The 18,516-nt window shown below is 38.0% G+C and overlaps 1 protein-coding gene and 1 long non-coding RNA gene across 2 annotated transcripts; both read right to left on the minus strand.

Annotated features, from left to right (window-relative positions):
* Window positions 1-864: 864 nt before the first annotated feature.
* Window positions 865-4,147, minus strand: LOC107100539 (mucin-2-like). The gene is made up of 5 exons (XM_015399058.1): window positions 4,039-4,147; window positions 3,563-3,972; window positions 3,396-3,460; window positions 3,167-3,315; window positions 865-1,030 (listed from the first exon to the last, which is right to left on the minus strand). The coding sequence occupies exons 2-5, from the start codon at window positions 3,926-3,928 to the stop codon at window positions 1,026-1,028; spliced, it is 585 nt and encodes a 194-aa protein (XP_015254544.1). The 5' UTR covers window positions 3,929-3,972; window positions 4,039-4,147; the 3' UTR covers window positions 865-1,025.
* A 1,952-nt stretch (window positions 4,148-6,099) lies between these two features.
* LOC107100540 lies at window positions 6,100-9,142 on the minus strand. Its single transcript, XR_001482022.1, has 3 exons — window positions 8,959-9,142; window positions 7,113-7,172; window positions 6,100-6,178 (listed from the first exon to the last, which is right to left on the minus strand). It is a non-coding gene; the product is annotated as an uncharacterized LOC107100540 (long non-coding RNA).
* Between the last annotated feature and the right edge of the window lie 9,374 nt (window positions 9,143-18,516).

The raw sequence follows: 18,516 nt of genomic DNA on the forward strand, positions 1-18,516 counted from the left end.
GGTTACAAAGGAAGGTGGCAGGTTAAAAGACAAGTTTGCTTCGTGACTTAGTGAGACTCCCAAATTTAATCAAACAAACTAACTCATGTTTACCGTTGTCTTGAAAATGCATTGAAGCACAGATACTTTAACATATTTTGACGTGACATAAATTTTTTTTAACCTTTATTTCTTTTTGTTTATCTTTTTGCCGAAACATGTTATAAGTATATGCTGAACTGAAAGTGTCTTGTGTGCTTTAAAGGTCGTTAAGGAAAGTAAGTCATGACATTTGTCTGTGTTGCTGCCAACAATGTCAGGCAGACAGTATTTAGTGGTGACAGATGTATAATTAGTAACAAAGAGATCCTTCTTCTAAATAAACACAAAGCCTTTCACATACTGTATCTGCCCAAACCTGATCTGCTTGTAACAGTGTGTTAGCCTTCCTTACTTTTCGTTTCCACTCAGCATAAATCTTACAGATTCATTTTAGCTATGAAAACCATGACTGGATAAAATAATACAACACAGTTTAAATTCTTTATTCATTTTCCAAAGTGAAATTTTAAGTATATACAATGATCACTCAGGTTTTAAGTAATGCTTTTTGATGCGGTATGTAGATATATCATCATAAATATTATTTAGTGAGGCATCCATCACCAATAGATGTTCTTATCTCAAAACCCCCCACATATTATGCAGACATTTGCTGTTTGCAAACCTTCATAGTGAACCATTCACCTGAAGTACAAATTCTACTTATCACACGCCCAAAGCTAATAATTACACTAGAAGCATGAAAATGTTGTATGGATATTAAACTGTAGCAGAAGAAATGTATTTTTTTATTGCAGTCCGACAATTTGTGTTGTCTCCCCTTACTTACTTACTTTATACATACAATATCCTTGGGTTTCTTGAACAGTGATTTAAATAAAATGTTTTATTATTATTAACCATTGTACTAACATGTACATGCCTGACATAAGCTGTGTGAGAAAAGATAGGATATTGAGAATGATCTTCAGGCTTCTTTCATCTCAAGCTGTAAATGGAAATATAAAGCATTAGTTTCACAATAACCAACTTGCTTTTGACAAATTATCTGAATGATATGTTATTCGTACTATACACTATATTACCAAAAGTAGTAGTCTACTATATCTACATTTATATTAACTTTGATTATATTCCAATCTTAAAAGTTCCACTTTGTTGATGGACCCCACTGATCTCTATTTTTTCACTGGATTGATGATAGACCAAAAAACTGAAGTCACCTGCCACCATCTTGGTACTCCCCACTCTCATGGAGTCACACCATGGAAATGCCTAAATGTATAGGATTTGGGTACAAAACGAAGAAGTTTGCTGGCTCTGGGAAGTCTTTTTACAGGTAATTTTACAGTCAGTGGATGTGCTAAGCAAGGAAATCCATATATACCCCAATGTATTCCATAGTATAGTCTGTAGTGTAATTAGTCTGGCTAACTTAGACCGACTCGAAGACATTAACTGAGTTAGCTATCGACATTGTGTGTAATGTTAGAAAATAGAAAGTAGAGTGAATAGAAAGTAATTCACTGTGAAAAAAAGAAAATATTTGAATGTGAAATCACACCACATGTGTAAGTTATATTATTAAAGGTATTCAATCCCACTCCACCGACTACTACCTGGTGGTGAGTTGCCTCAGATGGAGGGGGAGGACCCCGATCAGACCTGGTAGGCCCAAACACATTGTGAGGATTTGCTGAGAACGTCTGGCAGATTCTCATATGAGAAGGAGCTTTAACTCCAACCACGAGAGAACTTTATACACATTCCGAGGGAGGTGGGGGACATTGAGTCTCATTGGACCATGTTCCATGCTTCTATTGCTGAGGCATTCTATTGCAGCTAGTCGGAGCCGTGGCTGCAAGGTTGTCGTTGTATGTCGCAACAGCTGGTGGACACCAGCAGTTAGGGAAACTGTCAAGCTGAAGAAGAAGTCCTATCAGGCTTTATTGACCTGTGAGACTCCAGAAGCTACTGATATGTACCAAAGGCAAAAACTCGGGCATGGGAAGAGTTCGGAAAGGCCATACAGAAAAACTTCACATACAGCTCTGAAGCAATTCTGGTCCATAATCTGGCATTTCAGGAGGAGGAAGAAGTGCAGTACCAACACTATTTACAGTCTGTGTAGTGTGCTGCTGACCTCGACTCAGAATGTCATGTGTCGGTAGGCGGAGTACTTCAAAGACCTCCTTAATCTCACCAACATGTCTTCCATTGAGGAAGCAGAGTTTGAGGGCTCCGGGTTGGTTTCTTCCATCTATGGTGCTGAGGTCACCAAGGTGGTTAAAAAGCTTGGTGAAAAGGTTGGCTTTTGTCACTAAATCTGTTCATAACTTTTATGGAGAGAATTTCTAGGCACAGCCAAGGTGTTGAGGGGATCCATTGTGGTGGCCTTAGGATCGTGTTTCTATTATATTCAGATGACATGGTCCTATTGGCCTCATCAGGGCATGATTTACAGCTATCACTGGAGCGGTTCATAGCCGAGAGTAAAGCGGCCGGAATGAGGATTAGTGCTTCCAAATCTGAGACCATGATCTTAAACTGGAAAAGGGTAGAGTGCCTTCTCCAGGTTGGTGAGGATGTACTGCCCCTTGTGGAGGAGTTTAAGTGTCTTCGGGTCTTTTTCATGAATGAGGGGAAGATGGAGCGGGAGATCAACAGGCAGATAAATGCCTGTGAAGCGGGAGCTGTACTGGTCCGTTGTGGTGAAGAGAGAGCTAAAACAAAAATACTTCATTGATTTTATACTGAATATGCAATGTGATGCATAGTCAGTATAAATTACAGTAATCTACTTATGCTATGAAACAACAAGTGTGAAAAAACAAAGGGTGAATTTATCTTTATCGAAAATGAGAACATCATTGTTGTTTGATGCTGTTGCGCACATATTTTTACATTGCAACCTGTCTAATTTTAGAGTAACAATATGGTGGCCGGTGACTTCACTTCACCCTGTACTACTAACGGGCTATCAGCAATCCAGTGAATAGAGATCAGTGTTGGATTCCTGTGCCCAGCAATAGCAAATTTAACTTTTCTTTTACAGTAATATCATTGGCTATATGACATAGAGATACTCATGTCAGAATCAAGTCATTAGACAAGAGATTTTTACTTTTGTCTTGAACGCTGATCGATTTTGTTTCAATTTTGAAGTCGACAAACACTGAAGTTGCATTGATCAAAGCATCCTGTATCTCATCATCATCAGGAACAGATGAGCTTCTAAACTGAAGGTTCACAGTGTGTATGGTTGGGTTTTCTCTGGAAATATATTCAACAAAGAAACACAATGTTCAGTGAGAATAAACTTTAACTTATATTTGATATAGGAACAATATTACCTCATTGAAACCACCTCCAGGGAGATGAAGGAGGAAGAAAACCTTCTCTGGAAGATAGGTCTAAGCTGCAAGGGCAGAAAAAGACTTATAGTCAAAAGTGAATAGTTTTTGCACTTCAAACAATAGACTACAATATTTGGTAAAAAGAAAAAGAACCAGATCTTAACCTGTCTCTTTATCAGTGAAGATTCATTGGCAGTAGATGATGAATTCAACATGTCTCTTCCTAATGGATTTTTTACAGATATGAAAGACACAACTCTCATTGTCAAGTCTTGCTGTTTGAGTAAAGAAGACCTTTCTCTTTTGGGACATGAACTAGATGTCAGTCTACATGTGCAAGTTTTGGTTGGGGGACACAAAGTGGGCCTGGACATGGGAGGTGGTGTTGTGGTATCGGACATTGTAGCAGTGGTAAATATGCTTTGGGTCGTTGTTAGAGGTGGTATAGTGCTTGATGGTAATGGATAACTTGTGGTCTCAGTTGGGGGGTTTGTCGTGATATCTGTAAATGTGGTTGGGGATACAGACATGGTTGCAGCAGTAGTTGTGCTTGGAGCCTCGGTGATTGAAGTACCTAAGATACATAAAAAAATTGTCAAGTTTTTGAAATATTGTTGGTTTTGTATTTAGCTTAGCTTACGTTCATCATGCACAAGAATTGAAGTGATGTTAATCTTGAAATCTGTGATGTTTGAAGATGCCTTGACCAGAACTTCCGATATTTCAGTTTTATTAGGAGCTGATGCTGTTGCAAAGTCAAGGGCAATGTTGTTGATGATCGACCCGTTTCTGCAATGATAATAATATATTAGTTAATGTTTGCAAGATTTTTAATAAAGATCAGAATTTATCTACTGTTCTACCTGAATGAAATCACACTGAGGTTCAGAAATGAAGAAAACTGCCCGTAGAGACGTTCAAGCTGCAGAAAGACATAAAAATATATGCTTTATAGTTGTTTTCCAAAAATAGTTAATTTGAGGGATTCAAAGTGTGAATAGAAATGTGTTTATTTAAGATCCATCAACGACTATTTTAGATTATTGGTTAATATAATACTCAAAGTTTTGTGTAGCTGTAGAAACAGCTTATAGCAAAGCAAATCTGAATATCTATTTTATGTCCCAATTACATGTAGATAGAAATGAGCACTAATTGAGACCAAAGTGGTTTTTTCATTGTTCTCAGATTTCTCCTGAGAAATACATGTTACATCGAGCTTTGTGTGCATTCTCAACTTTTTCTCACATTACTCTCTTATCCTGACCTACGGTAAGAGAAAAAATGTCCTCAGACCTCTGAGAGACCGGCTCATGTGACTTTCTGGGCGGTGCCCACCCGGTCTCATTGGCAGCCTACCGGCTGGAACCTTCCTCATTCTCTGGACTTGGACTGAACTCTGACATGAGGTTAGTGACTCACACCTTCATTATTATCCTGTGTCAGATCAACGTGGTCACTAACCTGTGGTCTCCTCCTGCAAAGGTTCATGCCTTAGACGACGATGTTCTCTGCAGTTCCGTCTTAAATAATAGTTTGTTAACTGTCTTTCCGCCTCGAATTCTAGGTCTTTTAGTTTTGAGCCTGACATATATTCAAAAGACACAGGAATTCGCCACCTTCAATTTAAGACAGGTTTTACTAATTGATTTATCGAGTGTTCTTTTCCTGTAGATTTTGTTTTTAGTAAAAAACAAACCAAATAAAACTATAGATCCTATCCTTAATATCCAGAGTTACATTTGACAGCGTTTGTTTATTGTAAAAGCAGTGATGAATATGTTTGACTAAAGAAATAAAACTTACATTGGATGTCAAAATTTGAGTTCGATTTTGAAATGCTTCAGATGAGGAGTCTAGCAAATCATTTGTGAAGGTTTCTCCGTTAGATGTAAAAGTCAGTCGCCTTTTTATTATTTCCATCTCAGTAGTTGCAATGGTTGTACCCACTGTTGATGAGGGTAGAGATAATCTGGTTGTAGTTGTTGCGCCTGTAGTCATGGTTGAAGTCATAGCTGTAGTTGGAGCTTCTGTAGTTGCAGAAATTGTTGTTTGAGCAGAGGTAAATGTGGTTGGAGCAGCTGTCATGGTTGATGCAGCTGTTGTGATTTGAGCAGCTGTCGTTGTGGCTGATGCAGCTGTTGTGGTTGGAGCAGGTGTAGTTGTAGCTGGAGGAGCTGTTGTTGTGGTAGGATCATGTGTTATGGTAGGAGCATGTGTTGTTGTGGTAGGAGGAGCATATGTTGTGTCTGGAGGAGCTGTTATTGTGGATTGAACATACGTAGTTGTGGTAGGAGCCACTGTAGTTGTGGTTGGATGAGTTGTTGTTGTCTCTGTAGGAGCTGTTATTGTGGTTGGAGCAGCTGTAGTTGTGGTTGTATAATGTATTGTGAATGGAGGAGCTGTTGTTGTGGTAGGAGCAGCTGTTGTTGTGGTAGGAGCAGCTGTTGTTGTGGTGGGAGCAGCTGTAGTTGTGGTTGGAGGAGCTGTTGTTGTGGCTGTAGTAGATGTTGTTGTGGCTGGAGTAGCTGTAGTTGTGGCTGGAGTAGCTGTAGTTGTGGCTGGAGCAGCTGTAGTTGTGGTTGGAGGAGCTGTTGTTGTGGCTGGAGTAGCTGTAGTTGTGGCTGGAGTAGCTGTAGTTGTGGGTGGAGTAGCTGTAGTTGTGGCTGGAGTAGCTGTAGTTGTGGTTGGATGAGTTGTTGTTGTCTCTGTAGGAGCTGTTATTGTGGTTGGAGCAGTTAGGGTTGTGTTTTGGGCAACTGCAGTTCTGGTAGTTAAACCTGTTCAATTTAATTCAGTTTATCCATATTAGCCTGGTTTTCAGTACATGTAACAGTAATGCACTTTACAGAGGCAGTTAAATCAAATCCTCCAGACCAATTGGTTAAAAGTTTTTTAAGGAAACCCAGGAGAGACATCAATTCTTTGAGGAATCCACTGTTCCTACATTGCAACAATTCCTCATACTAAACATGCCTGTTAAAACTCCCAACTGCAACCACAACCCCCAGTCCTTAACCAACAGCTGACTAGGGGTTTGAGAAGACAGGTGGTAAAACATCTAGAGCACGAAAACAACTGTGCAAGGCTGTGCTTTGTTAACTTTAGCTTAGGGTGAGGGCTTAATACAATCCATCCCTAAAACAATTAAATAAACACTCTATGCAATTTGATTGAGGGCTTTATTACAAACCGAACACAGATGATGATAGTTGAAGGGCAAAACTCCGCTATATCCACTGGAGCCCACTGTCTTTTACATGCAACAAGATTGCGATGTAACGAGAAACCAAACACGACTGAAGTTAAGCATCTAGCAGTATGGTTTAAGAAACAATAACACTAAATATCATCAGAAAAGGCTAAATGTATTATTGTAGATTTTTTTAGAAACAGCTTTTTTACTGATAGGCTTTTACTGTTGTTTTAAAACTACTCTAAGGGTGATTAGCAGAAACTTCATCATGTGGTAAAAGTAGTAGCGAAGATCACTTGGCCTATTCTTGCAGAGATCCACAACATATACACCAACAACTGTCTGAGTAGAGTCCATGCTTGATCAATGCTACCCAGTGCACCACCTATCCACCTGAAGCAATGCGAACAGCCCACATTTATTATTATTACAGTTTAGTTTTAATTAATTGATCCATCCATAGTTAGTTTGTTATAAATTAAAACATGTTGTTGATAGATAAACATGACGAACTTTACCTGCTAAAAGGCCAAGAGTTAAACAGATCTGTCTGAAGTCCATTGTGACAACCATTGAATCTTAAAAAAAAAAAAAAAAATCAAACATTCAAAAAGAAATTTTAACATTACCTGAAGCTGAAAGTCTAATACTTTACCGTTTCCATCAGCGTACATTGAGACAAAGTAACTATTTTATTTGAGCAGTTTGCATATTACTTTTATTACTTTTTGCCCTTATAACTAACCTCTAGTACTTGCACTTTTGTTTAATTAGCTAATATCAAATGTGCTTTTCTATATACACCTAAACCATCTGTAAGTACCTGTTTTTTGTTTTGTTTATTTGTTTATTTGTGTTTTTTTTTTTCTTTTTGGGTTTGCAAAGTTAACAACCCTGAAATACATTGTACCAAAACACTTGCCTTATGCTAGAAGAAATGCTACTACTATTAATACTACTATACTATTGGAGGTCAAGTCTTTCTTTTACAACTCCGTATTAAACATTTTCATTTTTGTCTTTAAGCCATGTAGCCAAATTATATGCAAAGTAGGAGAAGAAATTTCAAGATTCAACATTTTCAGTGACCCTAGGCCATTTGGAAAAAAAATAAGATTGCTTGTGAATTTTGGACTATGCTGCCCCCATTCTTTTATGAAAACTTGAATAGCAGCTTTGAATTTACCAGTGCAACCAAGAAGGGAAAAACGTACTTTTTATGCTCACTTACAAACTGAAATTCATCTTTTAAGTAACTTACTAGTTTTCTTTTGGCTCCACAGGAATTTATTCCCAAATGACGGAGGAGTTGTTATATTAGGCATATGGAAACGTTATATTTCTACCACTTACAGTTATTTTATTGTCTCAATATTTGTTTATGAGACATATTGTCAGGAGCTGTAGGTTAGATTATGGATTAGATTTTTTGTTATTTAGTTTTTGTCTGATTCTGTTCTTTTTGCAATAGGGAGTTTGCCATGTATGTTATGTTTTATATTTTGTATGTATTTTCTGGTGTATTTTTTCTTGTGCATTTCTTTGTGCCTTTAGTTGTGTCATCACTGTCTCAGTCTTTCTTTCTGTATTTGTGTGAGGAGGTTCTGGGCAGTTTTTCCTGCTTTCCATTGTCTAAGTAATTTGTCCTTTAGACAGACTCTTCAGTTAGTTGATAAAATTCTTTCACCTGTTTCCACCTTGTTTGACTTATCGTCATTACTTGTTCCCTGCTCTTTTTAAGCCTTAATTTTGCATTGGGCTTTATCTGAATTTTGCATGCCCTGAACTCATTGTTGAGTTAGGGGCAACAATTTCAGATATTTGGATCATTGTGTCAGTTGTACGTTAATTGTCTCAATTCTCATACTTCAGTTATTTTCCATGATTATTGATGATTAAAAGATCCTTCAAGTCATTATGCTACTCCCCAGTGGCGGTCTGAAGTTTGGTCAGCAAGTTTAACTTTATGATGCATTTGGCAAGTTTTGAGTTTCTTAAAACGTTGAGAATATGATTCGTAAAAGTACCATAATTTCATCAGTCTGATAATAGGCCATGATTAAAGATTGGAAGGGTTGGAAGACTTTTCTTTAACAAACACCTAAATAATATACATGGTAAACAAAAATCTCCAATTTTAAGGTTAATGTAATTTAGAGTTTTAAAATAAACAGTTGCTGCTAAAATTTTAGCACCATATATAAATCATAGACTATATCGACTAATTTGTCAGGAAATAAAGTTGTTACATTATTATTCTGTCAGCTTTAGGAACAGACACCAAAATGCGTAAAATGTTCCACAACCATAAAAATGAATTAATTACAAGAAAGAATATGACAAAAAAGTGGCAAAAATACTCACCGAAAATGAAATGTAAGCCTTCAAGTTTCTAATTCACTGTTCCAGAGATATTACAAGCATTCAACAATGTTTTTATACATTACTCAAAAATCTGTTCAGTAATTCCAAAGGAACTCATCCTTAAAACAAAGATTTGGAAATAAATATTTTAGTGATAGCTGCTCTCTTTCCTTGTGACGTTGCTCCTCCTCTACCCTTTGGAACAATGGTCAAAGTTGTAGTGACAGCATTATAACATCTTTCTGGTTTGTATTGAAATAATTATTACTCCCTGGAGCCATTATTCAAAAGAGTTTCTTGTAAGGCACACAAATATTTTGAATACTGACTCGCATTTAGTTGATATTTGTTAGCGTAGTGTACATACAGTTCAACATCTTTGACTGTTGAACTGTTGGGAAAACTCTAAATAAAGTCACAAATCGGGACTCTGCATCACACTGATAACATCATACCAAATAGAACTCAACTCAAATGTTTTCTACTGCATTTTGTACCATATCTATTTTTTTTGTTTTTGTTGCAATGTTCTGAATCTTCCACATCAATGCCCTTTGCACCATGTCTCTCCTACTGTACACTGTTTACATTTGATCACTGCTTCACTTTATGAATGGAAATGTTTTTTCATTGCTAAGCTGCTGCTCATTCACTGTTGGAAAGCTGTTTAAACAAAATTTTGTTTTGTGTACAAAATGACAATAAAGTTTGTCTAAGTCTAAGTCTACAAAAATGATAGGCCCAATGTCCTTTCAGACCTGGGCTGCAAATGCTCGCCCCTGTCCTCTTCACCCTATACACCTCAGACTTCTGTTACAACTCTGAGCTGTTTCACATACAGAAGTACACAGATGACACAGCCATTGTGGGGTGTATCAGGGAGAACAGAGACAATGAGTACAGGAGTCTGGTGGGGGACTTTGCCACCCGAATCTGCACCAACCACCTGGAGCGAAACATCTCCAAGAGAAAGGAGCTGGTCATAGACTTGGGAGGAATGGACCAAAGACTAAGCCCATACTACTGGAGGGGGCTGAGGGGGAGGCTGTGGATTCATACAAATACCTTGGGGTGTGGCTGGATAATAAACTGGACTGGTCAACACTCACCAACCACCTGAACAGGAAGACACAGGGCAGGATGTACTTCCTGAGGAGACCGAGGTCGTTCAACATCTGTAATTAGCTGTTGGAGATGTTCTACAAGTCTGTGGTTGCCAGTGTCCTCTTCTACACTGTGCACTGAGCAGCACATCCAAGGACACACCCAGACTGAACAAACTGGTGAGGCGAGCCGGCTTTGTGATTGGCAAGAAGCTGGACCCTCTGAGGATGGCGGTAGAGACAAGGACACTTCACAAACTGGTGGGCGTTATGAACAATGCCAGCCACGGTCTGCACTCTGTCCTCACCACTTAGAGGAGCCTGATTAGTGGGAGATTGCTCCTTCCCAAATGCAGGACCAACAGACTACTGAACTCCTTTGTTCCCCAAGCCATCAAGTTGTAAAACTCCTCACTTAGGGGAAGGAGGAGGTGATAGGAAAAGGGACAAGGGTCAACACCCCCCTCCTTAGACATCTAATGCAAAACATTACCTATTGTCACCCAGGTGCAATATTGTTCTCTCACTGTGCAATAACACATGCCAACTACTTTGTAGCCTGTTTAATTTTTGTACTATTTATAAGGCCAGTAATTCTCTGCAGTACAAGTGCAATAATCCAAGTCAACTACTGTATAGTCTGTATAATTTTCATTTATTTATATGGTCCGTACAGTTCGGCAGTGCAAGTGCGATAACCAACTGCTAGTCAATTACTATGTAGTCTTCCCTTAGCTCTCTAATGTGCAAATATTTTTATATCTAAGGGAAACATATTCCAGGACATTACAACTTTTTTTTCTTTTTTCATGCTTTTTGTACTGTTGTGATTTTATGTTCTGTTCAATTCTATTCCCAGCCAGCTGGGAATTTATGTTTCTGATGCTTTAAAATGTTTATTGCCCTCCCCGGTAGGGGTGGGAAATATCTTATTTTATCAGAAATTATTTCGGCTGTTATACTGTTTATGACACACGCCCTACTAGCTGTGTGTTCATAAACAGTGTGATTCGAGCACTAATCATGGTCAAACAGTTAATTCTGCACAAACATTGAATAGATTCACCACAACTTCTGTTCAATATATAAGAGTTTATTAACAAAAATCATTCAGCTCCAAGTCAAACATATTTCAGTTTAAAGCTCTAAACTAAAACTAGTGAAACTAAACTAAACTAAACTACTACGTATGTACAAAGAGGAAGGGGAACATGGTTGAAAACCATATTACAGTTTAAGATGGATTTTGTGTCTGAAACCAAAGTTTATTTGAATAATCTGGGATATGATCAAATTAGCTTTTCACTAATTTAAAGAAATTGGAATGTTTTCAGACCAATTCAGAATTCAAATCCATAAGGCGAATAAAGCATTATTTGGCCAAATAATGTTTTACTAAATGATTTGCTTAATCAAGAACCAATAACCTTTAGTTAAATGATTATTTACCCTCTTTAGCTAGCAGCGAATAGACATCAGGATTCCACTAAATTACTTTTGGTCATACTTGGTAATGGAAACTAATGAGCATCTGAAGAACACATGTACATTAATGTTATATTAGTGTTTAAACCCTTAGTGAAATGAAGCTTGTCGAAGCTTCAGCAAAAGCTCAACACATATTCCTGTAGCATAGCGCAACATGCAGTCTATTCTTTAGCATTTACTTTACTCATCAGTAATCACATGTTGTTTGTTCTGTCCCTAATCATTCCAGACCTGCAAATTTTTTTTTCTGTGTCCATTGGAGGGTTGAGTGTCATCTAGCTAAAGCTCATCAGTCAGGGCAGCAACAACCAGGGGTTTCTTTGTCTCAGTCTCACAAGCAGGGGTCCTCTTTGTCTCAGTCGTTCATCAAGACAGGGTAGGCCTTCTCTCCAGTCTGGCTCTATAATACCCCATTTACACTACCCTTGAAAAACCAGTCCATGCCGAGACCGGTTTGAGCTCGGATCAGTTAACCAGGCTGAGTTCAGTTCTGACGACCGTTTACACATCACGCTATCTCGGTTCCTCGACTCCTCGCCTCCTAGTGACGATCTGCGGTATTACTGCCAGTATTGAAGGAGGAAATCAAGCAGTTGGTGGCGGTAATGCTCCAAAAGTTGTTTGCCAACCGCCATAAAACACAAGAAGAAGAGGACGAAGAAGGAGGAAATCAAGCAAATCAAAATGGTGGCGCCTGTCACATTCAGAAAGTGATGCTTGATTATTATTGCTGTACTTCGGTGTTTGCGGAGGGTCAGGTGAAGATTGCAACCTTTCGTGGATGTTTATAGTTGTTTATAGTTGTCCTTCTTCTTCTGTTCTGTGTTGGTTGGCAAGAAACTTCCAGAGGGTCATTACCGCCAACTACTGGAATGGAGTGTGAATCGGGATGGGCAGCCAGATGGAGATAACGTGTTCTGCTCATGCACTCTTGCTATCAGAGAACAGAGCCAGGGAAAAACCAAGCCGAGCCCACCTCTGGAACTGGTCTGCAGTTAGCTCGGTTCAGTTCAGTTTGCTTTCCATTTACACACGATAAGTTATCTCAGTTACAGAGCTTGGACCAGTCTCGGCACGGTTTTTAAAGGGTAGTGTAAATGGGGTATATGTTCTGAAACTCAAGAGACATGTGTTGCAAAAGGTCTTTCTTGCAGTAATTTGGTTCTGAAAGGTAACCACAATGACCCATCCTTAGTGATTCTGGAGATTTGGGTCCCCTTGGGCCTTGGTTCTCCATCACAGTGGAGGTCCGGGCAAAAGCCCAGCTTCTTGGGGGAGGGAGATGAGGCAAAGTGCACAGGAGGCAAAGAGAGAGATTCTGGTTTTCTCTGTGGTTTTCTACTGTCCTCACACAGAGGGGGGCATGGTTGGTCACACCTCTGTGACTTGCCATGTGACTTGCCTGTGGAGGCCTTGGCTGAAACGAGGGGCTGCAGAAGTCCCTCAGCTGTTCACCAAAGCTGCGTGTTCTCCTCTGGTCATCCTATCAAGATATGGACACTGGTTCCCAATGTCCAAAAACCATGATCATGGCATATGGCGCAACAGTACTATATACACTCTTTTTATATTGTCTGTTGTATTTTTATCTTTAATGGAATCTTGGTTTAACTCTTTGTACTCAATATAAGCTACTGGAACCAGAATTTCCCTGAAGAAGTAAACCCAAGGGATAAATAAAGTTGAGTCTTAGACGCAGTCTAAGACTAAATGAATTTTACAACTGAGTGGTGTTATTTAAAGGTGCACAAAATGTTCACTTATAATGGTATAAAAAACAGCTGCAGACTGCTACTAATAACTGCTCCCCAGATACTTATTCTGCTGTAGATTTCTTCATGTTCTTCGTGCTTGCCTGGAAAGAAGGATTTTCATAAATCCAATTGGTCCTATGCTATTAGCTGATACAGAAACAGTTGAATTCTGTATGTTACTTACCTTCCACCAACTGTTATTTTAAGATTAAAGGAAACTCATCCACATGGTTTGTATTATAAGTAATATTGAATGGCACAAACTTCAGTTTGTCCTGTGTCAGACTGTATAAACACATAGTATTCAATTAACTTGACTGAAAACTTAATTTGAACCCAATTGGATTATTTTTACATATATGTTACTTGGATGTGTTAACCTTTAAAATGCTTTGAGATTATGCTGATGTATGTAAATACAATAACCTAAACTAATTTTTCCTCTATGCTGTCATGATCAGGCCTGTTTGCTCTCCCTTAATTAGTAATTCCTTTCACCTGCCCTCTTCCTTCCCTGCCTCAATTATAATTTATTCCCCTCACCTGTTTCCTCTGGTTTATATTCAATTCAGCCTGAGCATTCAGTGCCAGATCATTGCTTGTCTTTCTGTCAGTCTTTCTGTTCAGTTTTTATTTGGTTCATGTCCTGGATCCTAGCTGCCAGTGGAAAGAGGGTTTTAGTGTTTGTCTCGTCTCCTGATCGTCCACTGTTCCTCCCCTGCGGAGTCCTCTGGGTTTTGGCTCATTATGGGGGGAGGTTCAGTTTTTATCCAAGTAAGCCTGGCTCCAGGAAGGAGACCAGTTTAAAGTCCTGCTTCAAGTTCCGGTTCCTTCGTCCAGTCTAGGCTACCCTCTTCCACTGTGCCTGCCTCTCTTCACCTGATCCTGTCTGCTCCTGTGCTTGACCACCTGGTCATGCTTCTGGTCCCAGTCTGACTCTGAACCCTCCTGGAAGCCTGTGGATGCCTGGAAGTCTGGATCCTGCCTCCTGTTTCTGTTCCTGTCTGATCTGGATCCTGCCTGTTCCTGTCTGTTCTGGATACCCCACCAGGATCAGCTTCCAGCATAACCTCTGGGACTGCAGCACTGGGGACACTTGTGGTCTGGACTGTTAAACCAGGTAAGTGACCACCCCAGATAATCAGATATCAGTTTATCGTGGTCACTTACCTGTGTTTCCTCCATAGAGTGTCTGAGATTGGGTGGTGCCCCGCCCCCCCGCCTGCAGTATCCGCGAGCCACAGCTCCACTTTTGTTTTGTTTTATTTAATAAACGTTTGAACTTTCCTACTGACTGTCTCTCCTTGAATACTGGGTCCATCCGTCTCAGTTCCTGACACATGCTTCTTGTTTCTAGGCTTTGCAGTCACAGAAATATTGCTTCAATTAAGTATATACTGGTTATTTGATAATGCTCTTATGTTATATACTCAAGCAAGCTATTGCTGTAGTATTTACAGAATATAGGCTTGAAGAAATGACATCACTAACAGGTTATCTTTTTTTTTATTTTGTACTTTGTATAGTGATGCTTTTTTTCTTTAAAATCTTTTATTACCTGAGTAAAAAGAGAAGCATCAGGTACTTGCAATGTGATACACACGACTTTTATTTGCAGCAAAGAGTTCAGCCAAAGTACAGCATGCACAGGTAAAAAAGAAAAAAGACAGTATCCTTGGCATAAACTTGAAGCAGCATGATGACAACCTACTTAATCAATATCCTTGAACACAGACTCTCCTTTCCATAAGAAGATAGCCTAGCACCATTTCAAGGTTCAACTTGCACAGGGTCATTGAACTTTATTCTATATGAACACTAACTATAAAATATCTGAATAACAACATATTTCTGAGAGAATAATTCAGCAAGAAAGAACAGATTAGTTAAAATCCAAGAAGGGCTTTTTGCAGCCATAAAAGGAAAATAGTTTTAACACATCAGCAAAGCCTTTTTGCATTTTATTTTGCATTCTGTGTGGTGTTTTGCATGTTGTTTTGAATAGTCAAATTATAACGCCTGAAGAAAAAAAACATCCATTCCTATTTTGTATCTCCTATTCTGTTTGTCAAAATTTCTTATTTTAATCACAGAATGTATTTATTTTTTTTTGGAACACAAAGAATATAAACTACAGCAAATCAACAACCAAATCAACTCAAGTTGCCTACATGCATCAATTCTGCAACAGCCTTAAATTTCTTTTGCCAGTAATTTGTACATTTTATTCTTCTCTATTTTCTTCATTTCAGAATGTTTTAATTTATTTCTTCTCAGTTAAATTGTCATCTCTGATTCTTACTTTAAGTGTCAATATAAAGCTAGTGGATAATAAGACTTTGCTTTTAACAAAGCTCTGCCATGAACTATTAGCCAAATTCCCTCATTGTGATCAAGCAGTTGGCAAGAGGGGACAGAAACAAAGTGATAACTACAGAAAAACCTGGCAAAGGTAAGCATCTATCTGACACAACTCATCAGGGCTGACAGAACAGCAAGCAGAAAAGAAAAGAAAAATCATTGTGGCTGAAAATGTGGGCTAAAAGGTAAAAAAAAAAAAAAGAGTGCTTATAGTTAATAGAATATCTGAGTGATTGTAAGGGAATAAATGAGAAGGTCTTTATGACATGGCTGGAGAAAATGTTTAAAGCACTAAATGGATCCAAATGAGATGGAACCTCGACTCAAATGTGTTTTAAAAATCAAATTATTCTTCAACTGGTTCAAAAAAAATAAAAGGACAATTTTTTTTAAAATAAACACATAAAAAAGTAAAGAAAAACGAGATAAATTGTAGATAGTGACTGTAATATAAAGAAATGTATACTAAAATGTAGATTTTTTTTTTTTATATCTGAGCTTATATTGAATAAATTCAAAATAAATGAATAATTAGTGTTAGAATATGTTTTTCTATTGGTTTAAATTCTGATCACAGTTTGTGCTTCCTGTACAACTTGATAAGCAGTTCGGCTCTTTTTTTTAATCTTACTAATCAATGTGTGATTAGCTGGTAAAGACAGCATTAACTTGATATTTATTAATATTGCTTTTCTGTACATATCACATTGTGTATACTAGGTGTTGTCCTGATGCTTTAAAAAAAAACCTCACAAATATAAATGAATGGGCTCTATGCAGTAGTTGAGTTGTAAAAGAAAAAAAAAGAAGGGGGATGGTGGTATTTTATTTTATTTTTTGGAAGTATACATAGCCTAATTAGTATATTCTATTAATATAAAGCAATATGCATGGTATGGTTGTTACACGTCAAGTACGCCGGTCATTGACCTTGACCAGGGCACCTTACAGTAGAACTGCAGTCAGTCCCTGGTCTGGCAAGGAGATCACTGCCTCTACATAGTTAGGGACTAATTTCCAACTGGACTCAGCCTCATAATTATGGTAGGCCACTTCTTTGATTTTACTTTGGAAAATCTTTTGGCAATGAATCTATTAAGATTTGGAACAAAACCTCACAAAACATTGCAAATGAATTTCTGAATCCTTTCAAGTCAAGTATTTTTTTATTCAAATTTATTCAATTAAATTGAAAGAGCTGAAATCATTTTCAAAATCTGAAAAAACGGCTTTCAAATTCAAATACATTCAAATTAGCCTGAAAATTAAATAAGACTATATGAGATCTAATAATTTTACTCACCTTTTATTTGATAAAATAGACTGTGTATCAGAAAATCAGTATTGCTTCTATTGACTAATTTAAAGTAAACTAGGCTACATGCTGGCAACATATGAGTTAAAACTATTCTAACAGGTCCGTCGGACTATATTTACCAATGATTGGACAACAGGCATTCTGCATATGGCACAGAGAATTACTTGCCTGCAGCGAATTACCTCCCCTATTGCGGGAGCACGCATTGCCCTAAATTCACGCCCATTGATAAGAAAACAGATTGAAAAATGAACGAAAAGGGACATTTTAAATATATTCTTTAGGTTTTCATATTTCTTATACATTGATGCCTTAAAATTGATAGTTTTGGTGGACAGATATATTCGAATTAATAAGATTTTACCTTTATGGAGACAATTTTCAGTGGATGTGCTACAGTCAGTGTGCGATGAATAAATGCTCTGCTTAGTGGATACCAATTCCCGATTTTGCTATCAACACCATACTAGATCATTTCTGACACTTTATTTGTTAAACTTAGAACCTGGAACCTGCCAAAGATTCCCTCCCCTCCTTATTTTCACATTTATTGTCCCAGACTTATGAAGGGAGGGAGATCTCTGCAACTTAGAACCTGGAACCTGCTGAATATTCCCTCCCCTCCTTATTTTCACATTCCCTCAAATTGCGTTATCTTGCTGCTTGGCCGTGACCCTGTTCAGAACCCCATCACCTGCTCCGCTGGTTACGCCGCTGAGGTTGAAAATTAAATCACATGTGCTCTCTGCCCCACCGTAATTATGTCATGCTACTTGCAAGCGCACAGCGTTCAAGTCAAACATTTGCCGCTTTCTTTAACACTAGAACTCCCAAGGCCGTCATTTTGACAGTTCTGAGATTTTAAAGGGGATGTTAGTTATTTATCTTTATTTGTTTTAATCATATGTTGGTCATGTTACCTGACCTTTTCTGTTTCTATATTTACCTTATTTTCATGTAGTTTTTTTAAAATGAAATAAAAACGTAAAAAATAAATATGGTAAATTTTACCTCAATCTCCCAGAGCTGTAACTTTGACGGCTCTATTAGTTGCATTGTAAATTGTTACCTAGAAACCAACATTCCACCAGAATTTTTTGTCTATTACAGAAAAATGGATTTCAGAAAAAATCTAACAGCGAAACAGAATTTAGAAATGCTTCAAAATATTGATAGTGATCCGGGTGAAAAGGAAGAGACCGATGAGGACTAGTGGTGGTTAGGAAGCGGCTCAATATGATTTAGGCTCAACAGTCCACTCGCCCTACCTACTACTTCGTTTGGGATGGCCCTAAATGTGGCAGACACTCAGCTGGGAACTCGCAAATAGAAGATTAGCACTTAGGTTTAGTGTCTAGCCGGTTTGGGTTAGGACCAAAGGAGCTGGCTGAAGTTCAGGAAAGAGTTGGGATTATACTCCATTATATTTGTTTTGCAGTAATAGGTTTTCTACCTAAAAATCTAACATGATTCATGTTCACTATGCCTATATATATATATATATATATATATATATATATATATATATATATAG

This window comes from Cyprinodon variegatus, unplaced genomic scaffold, assembly GCF_000732505.1.
Source record: "Cyprinodon variegatus isolate N-32 unplaced genomic scaffold, C_variegatus-1.0 Scaffold985, whole genome shotgun sequence".
NCBI lineage: Eukaryota > Metazoa > Chordata > Actinopteri > Cyprinodontiformes > Cyprinodontidae > Cyprinodon > Cyprinodon variegatus.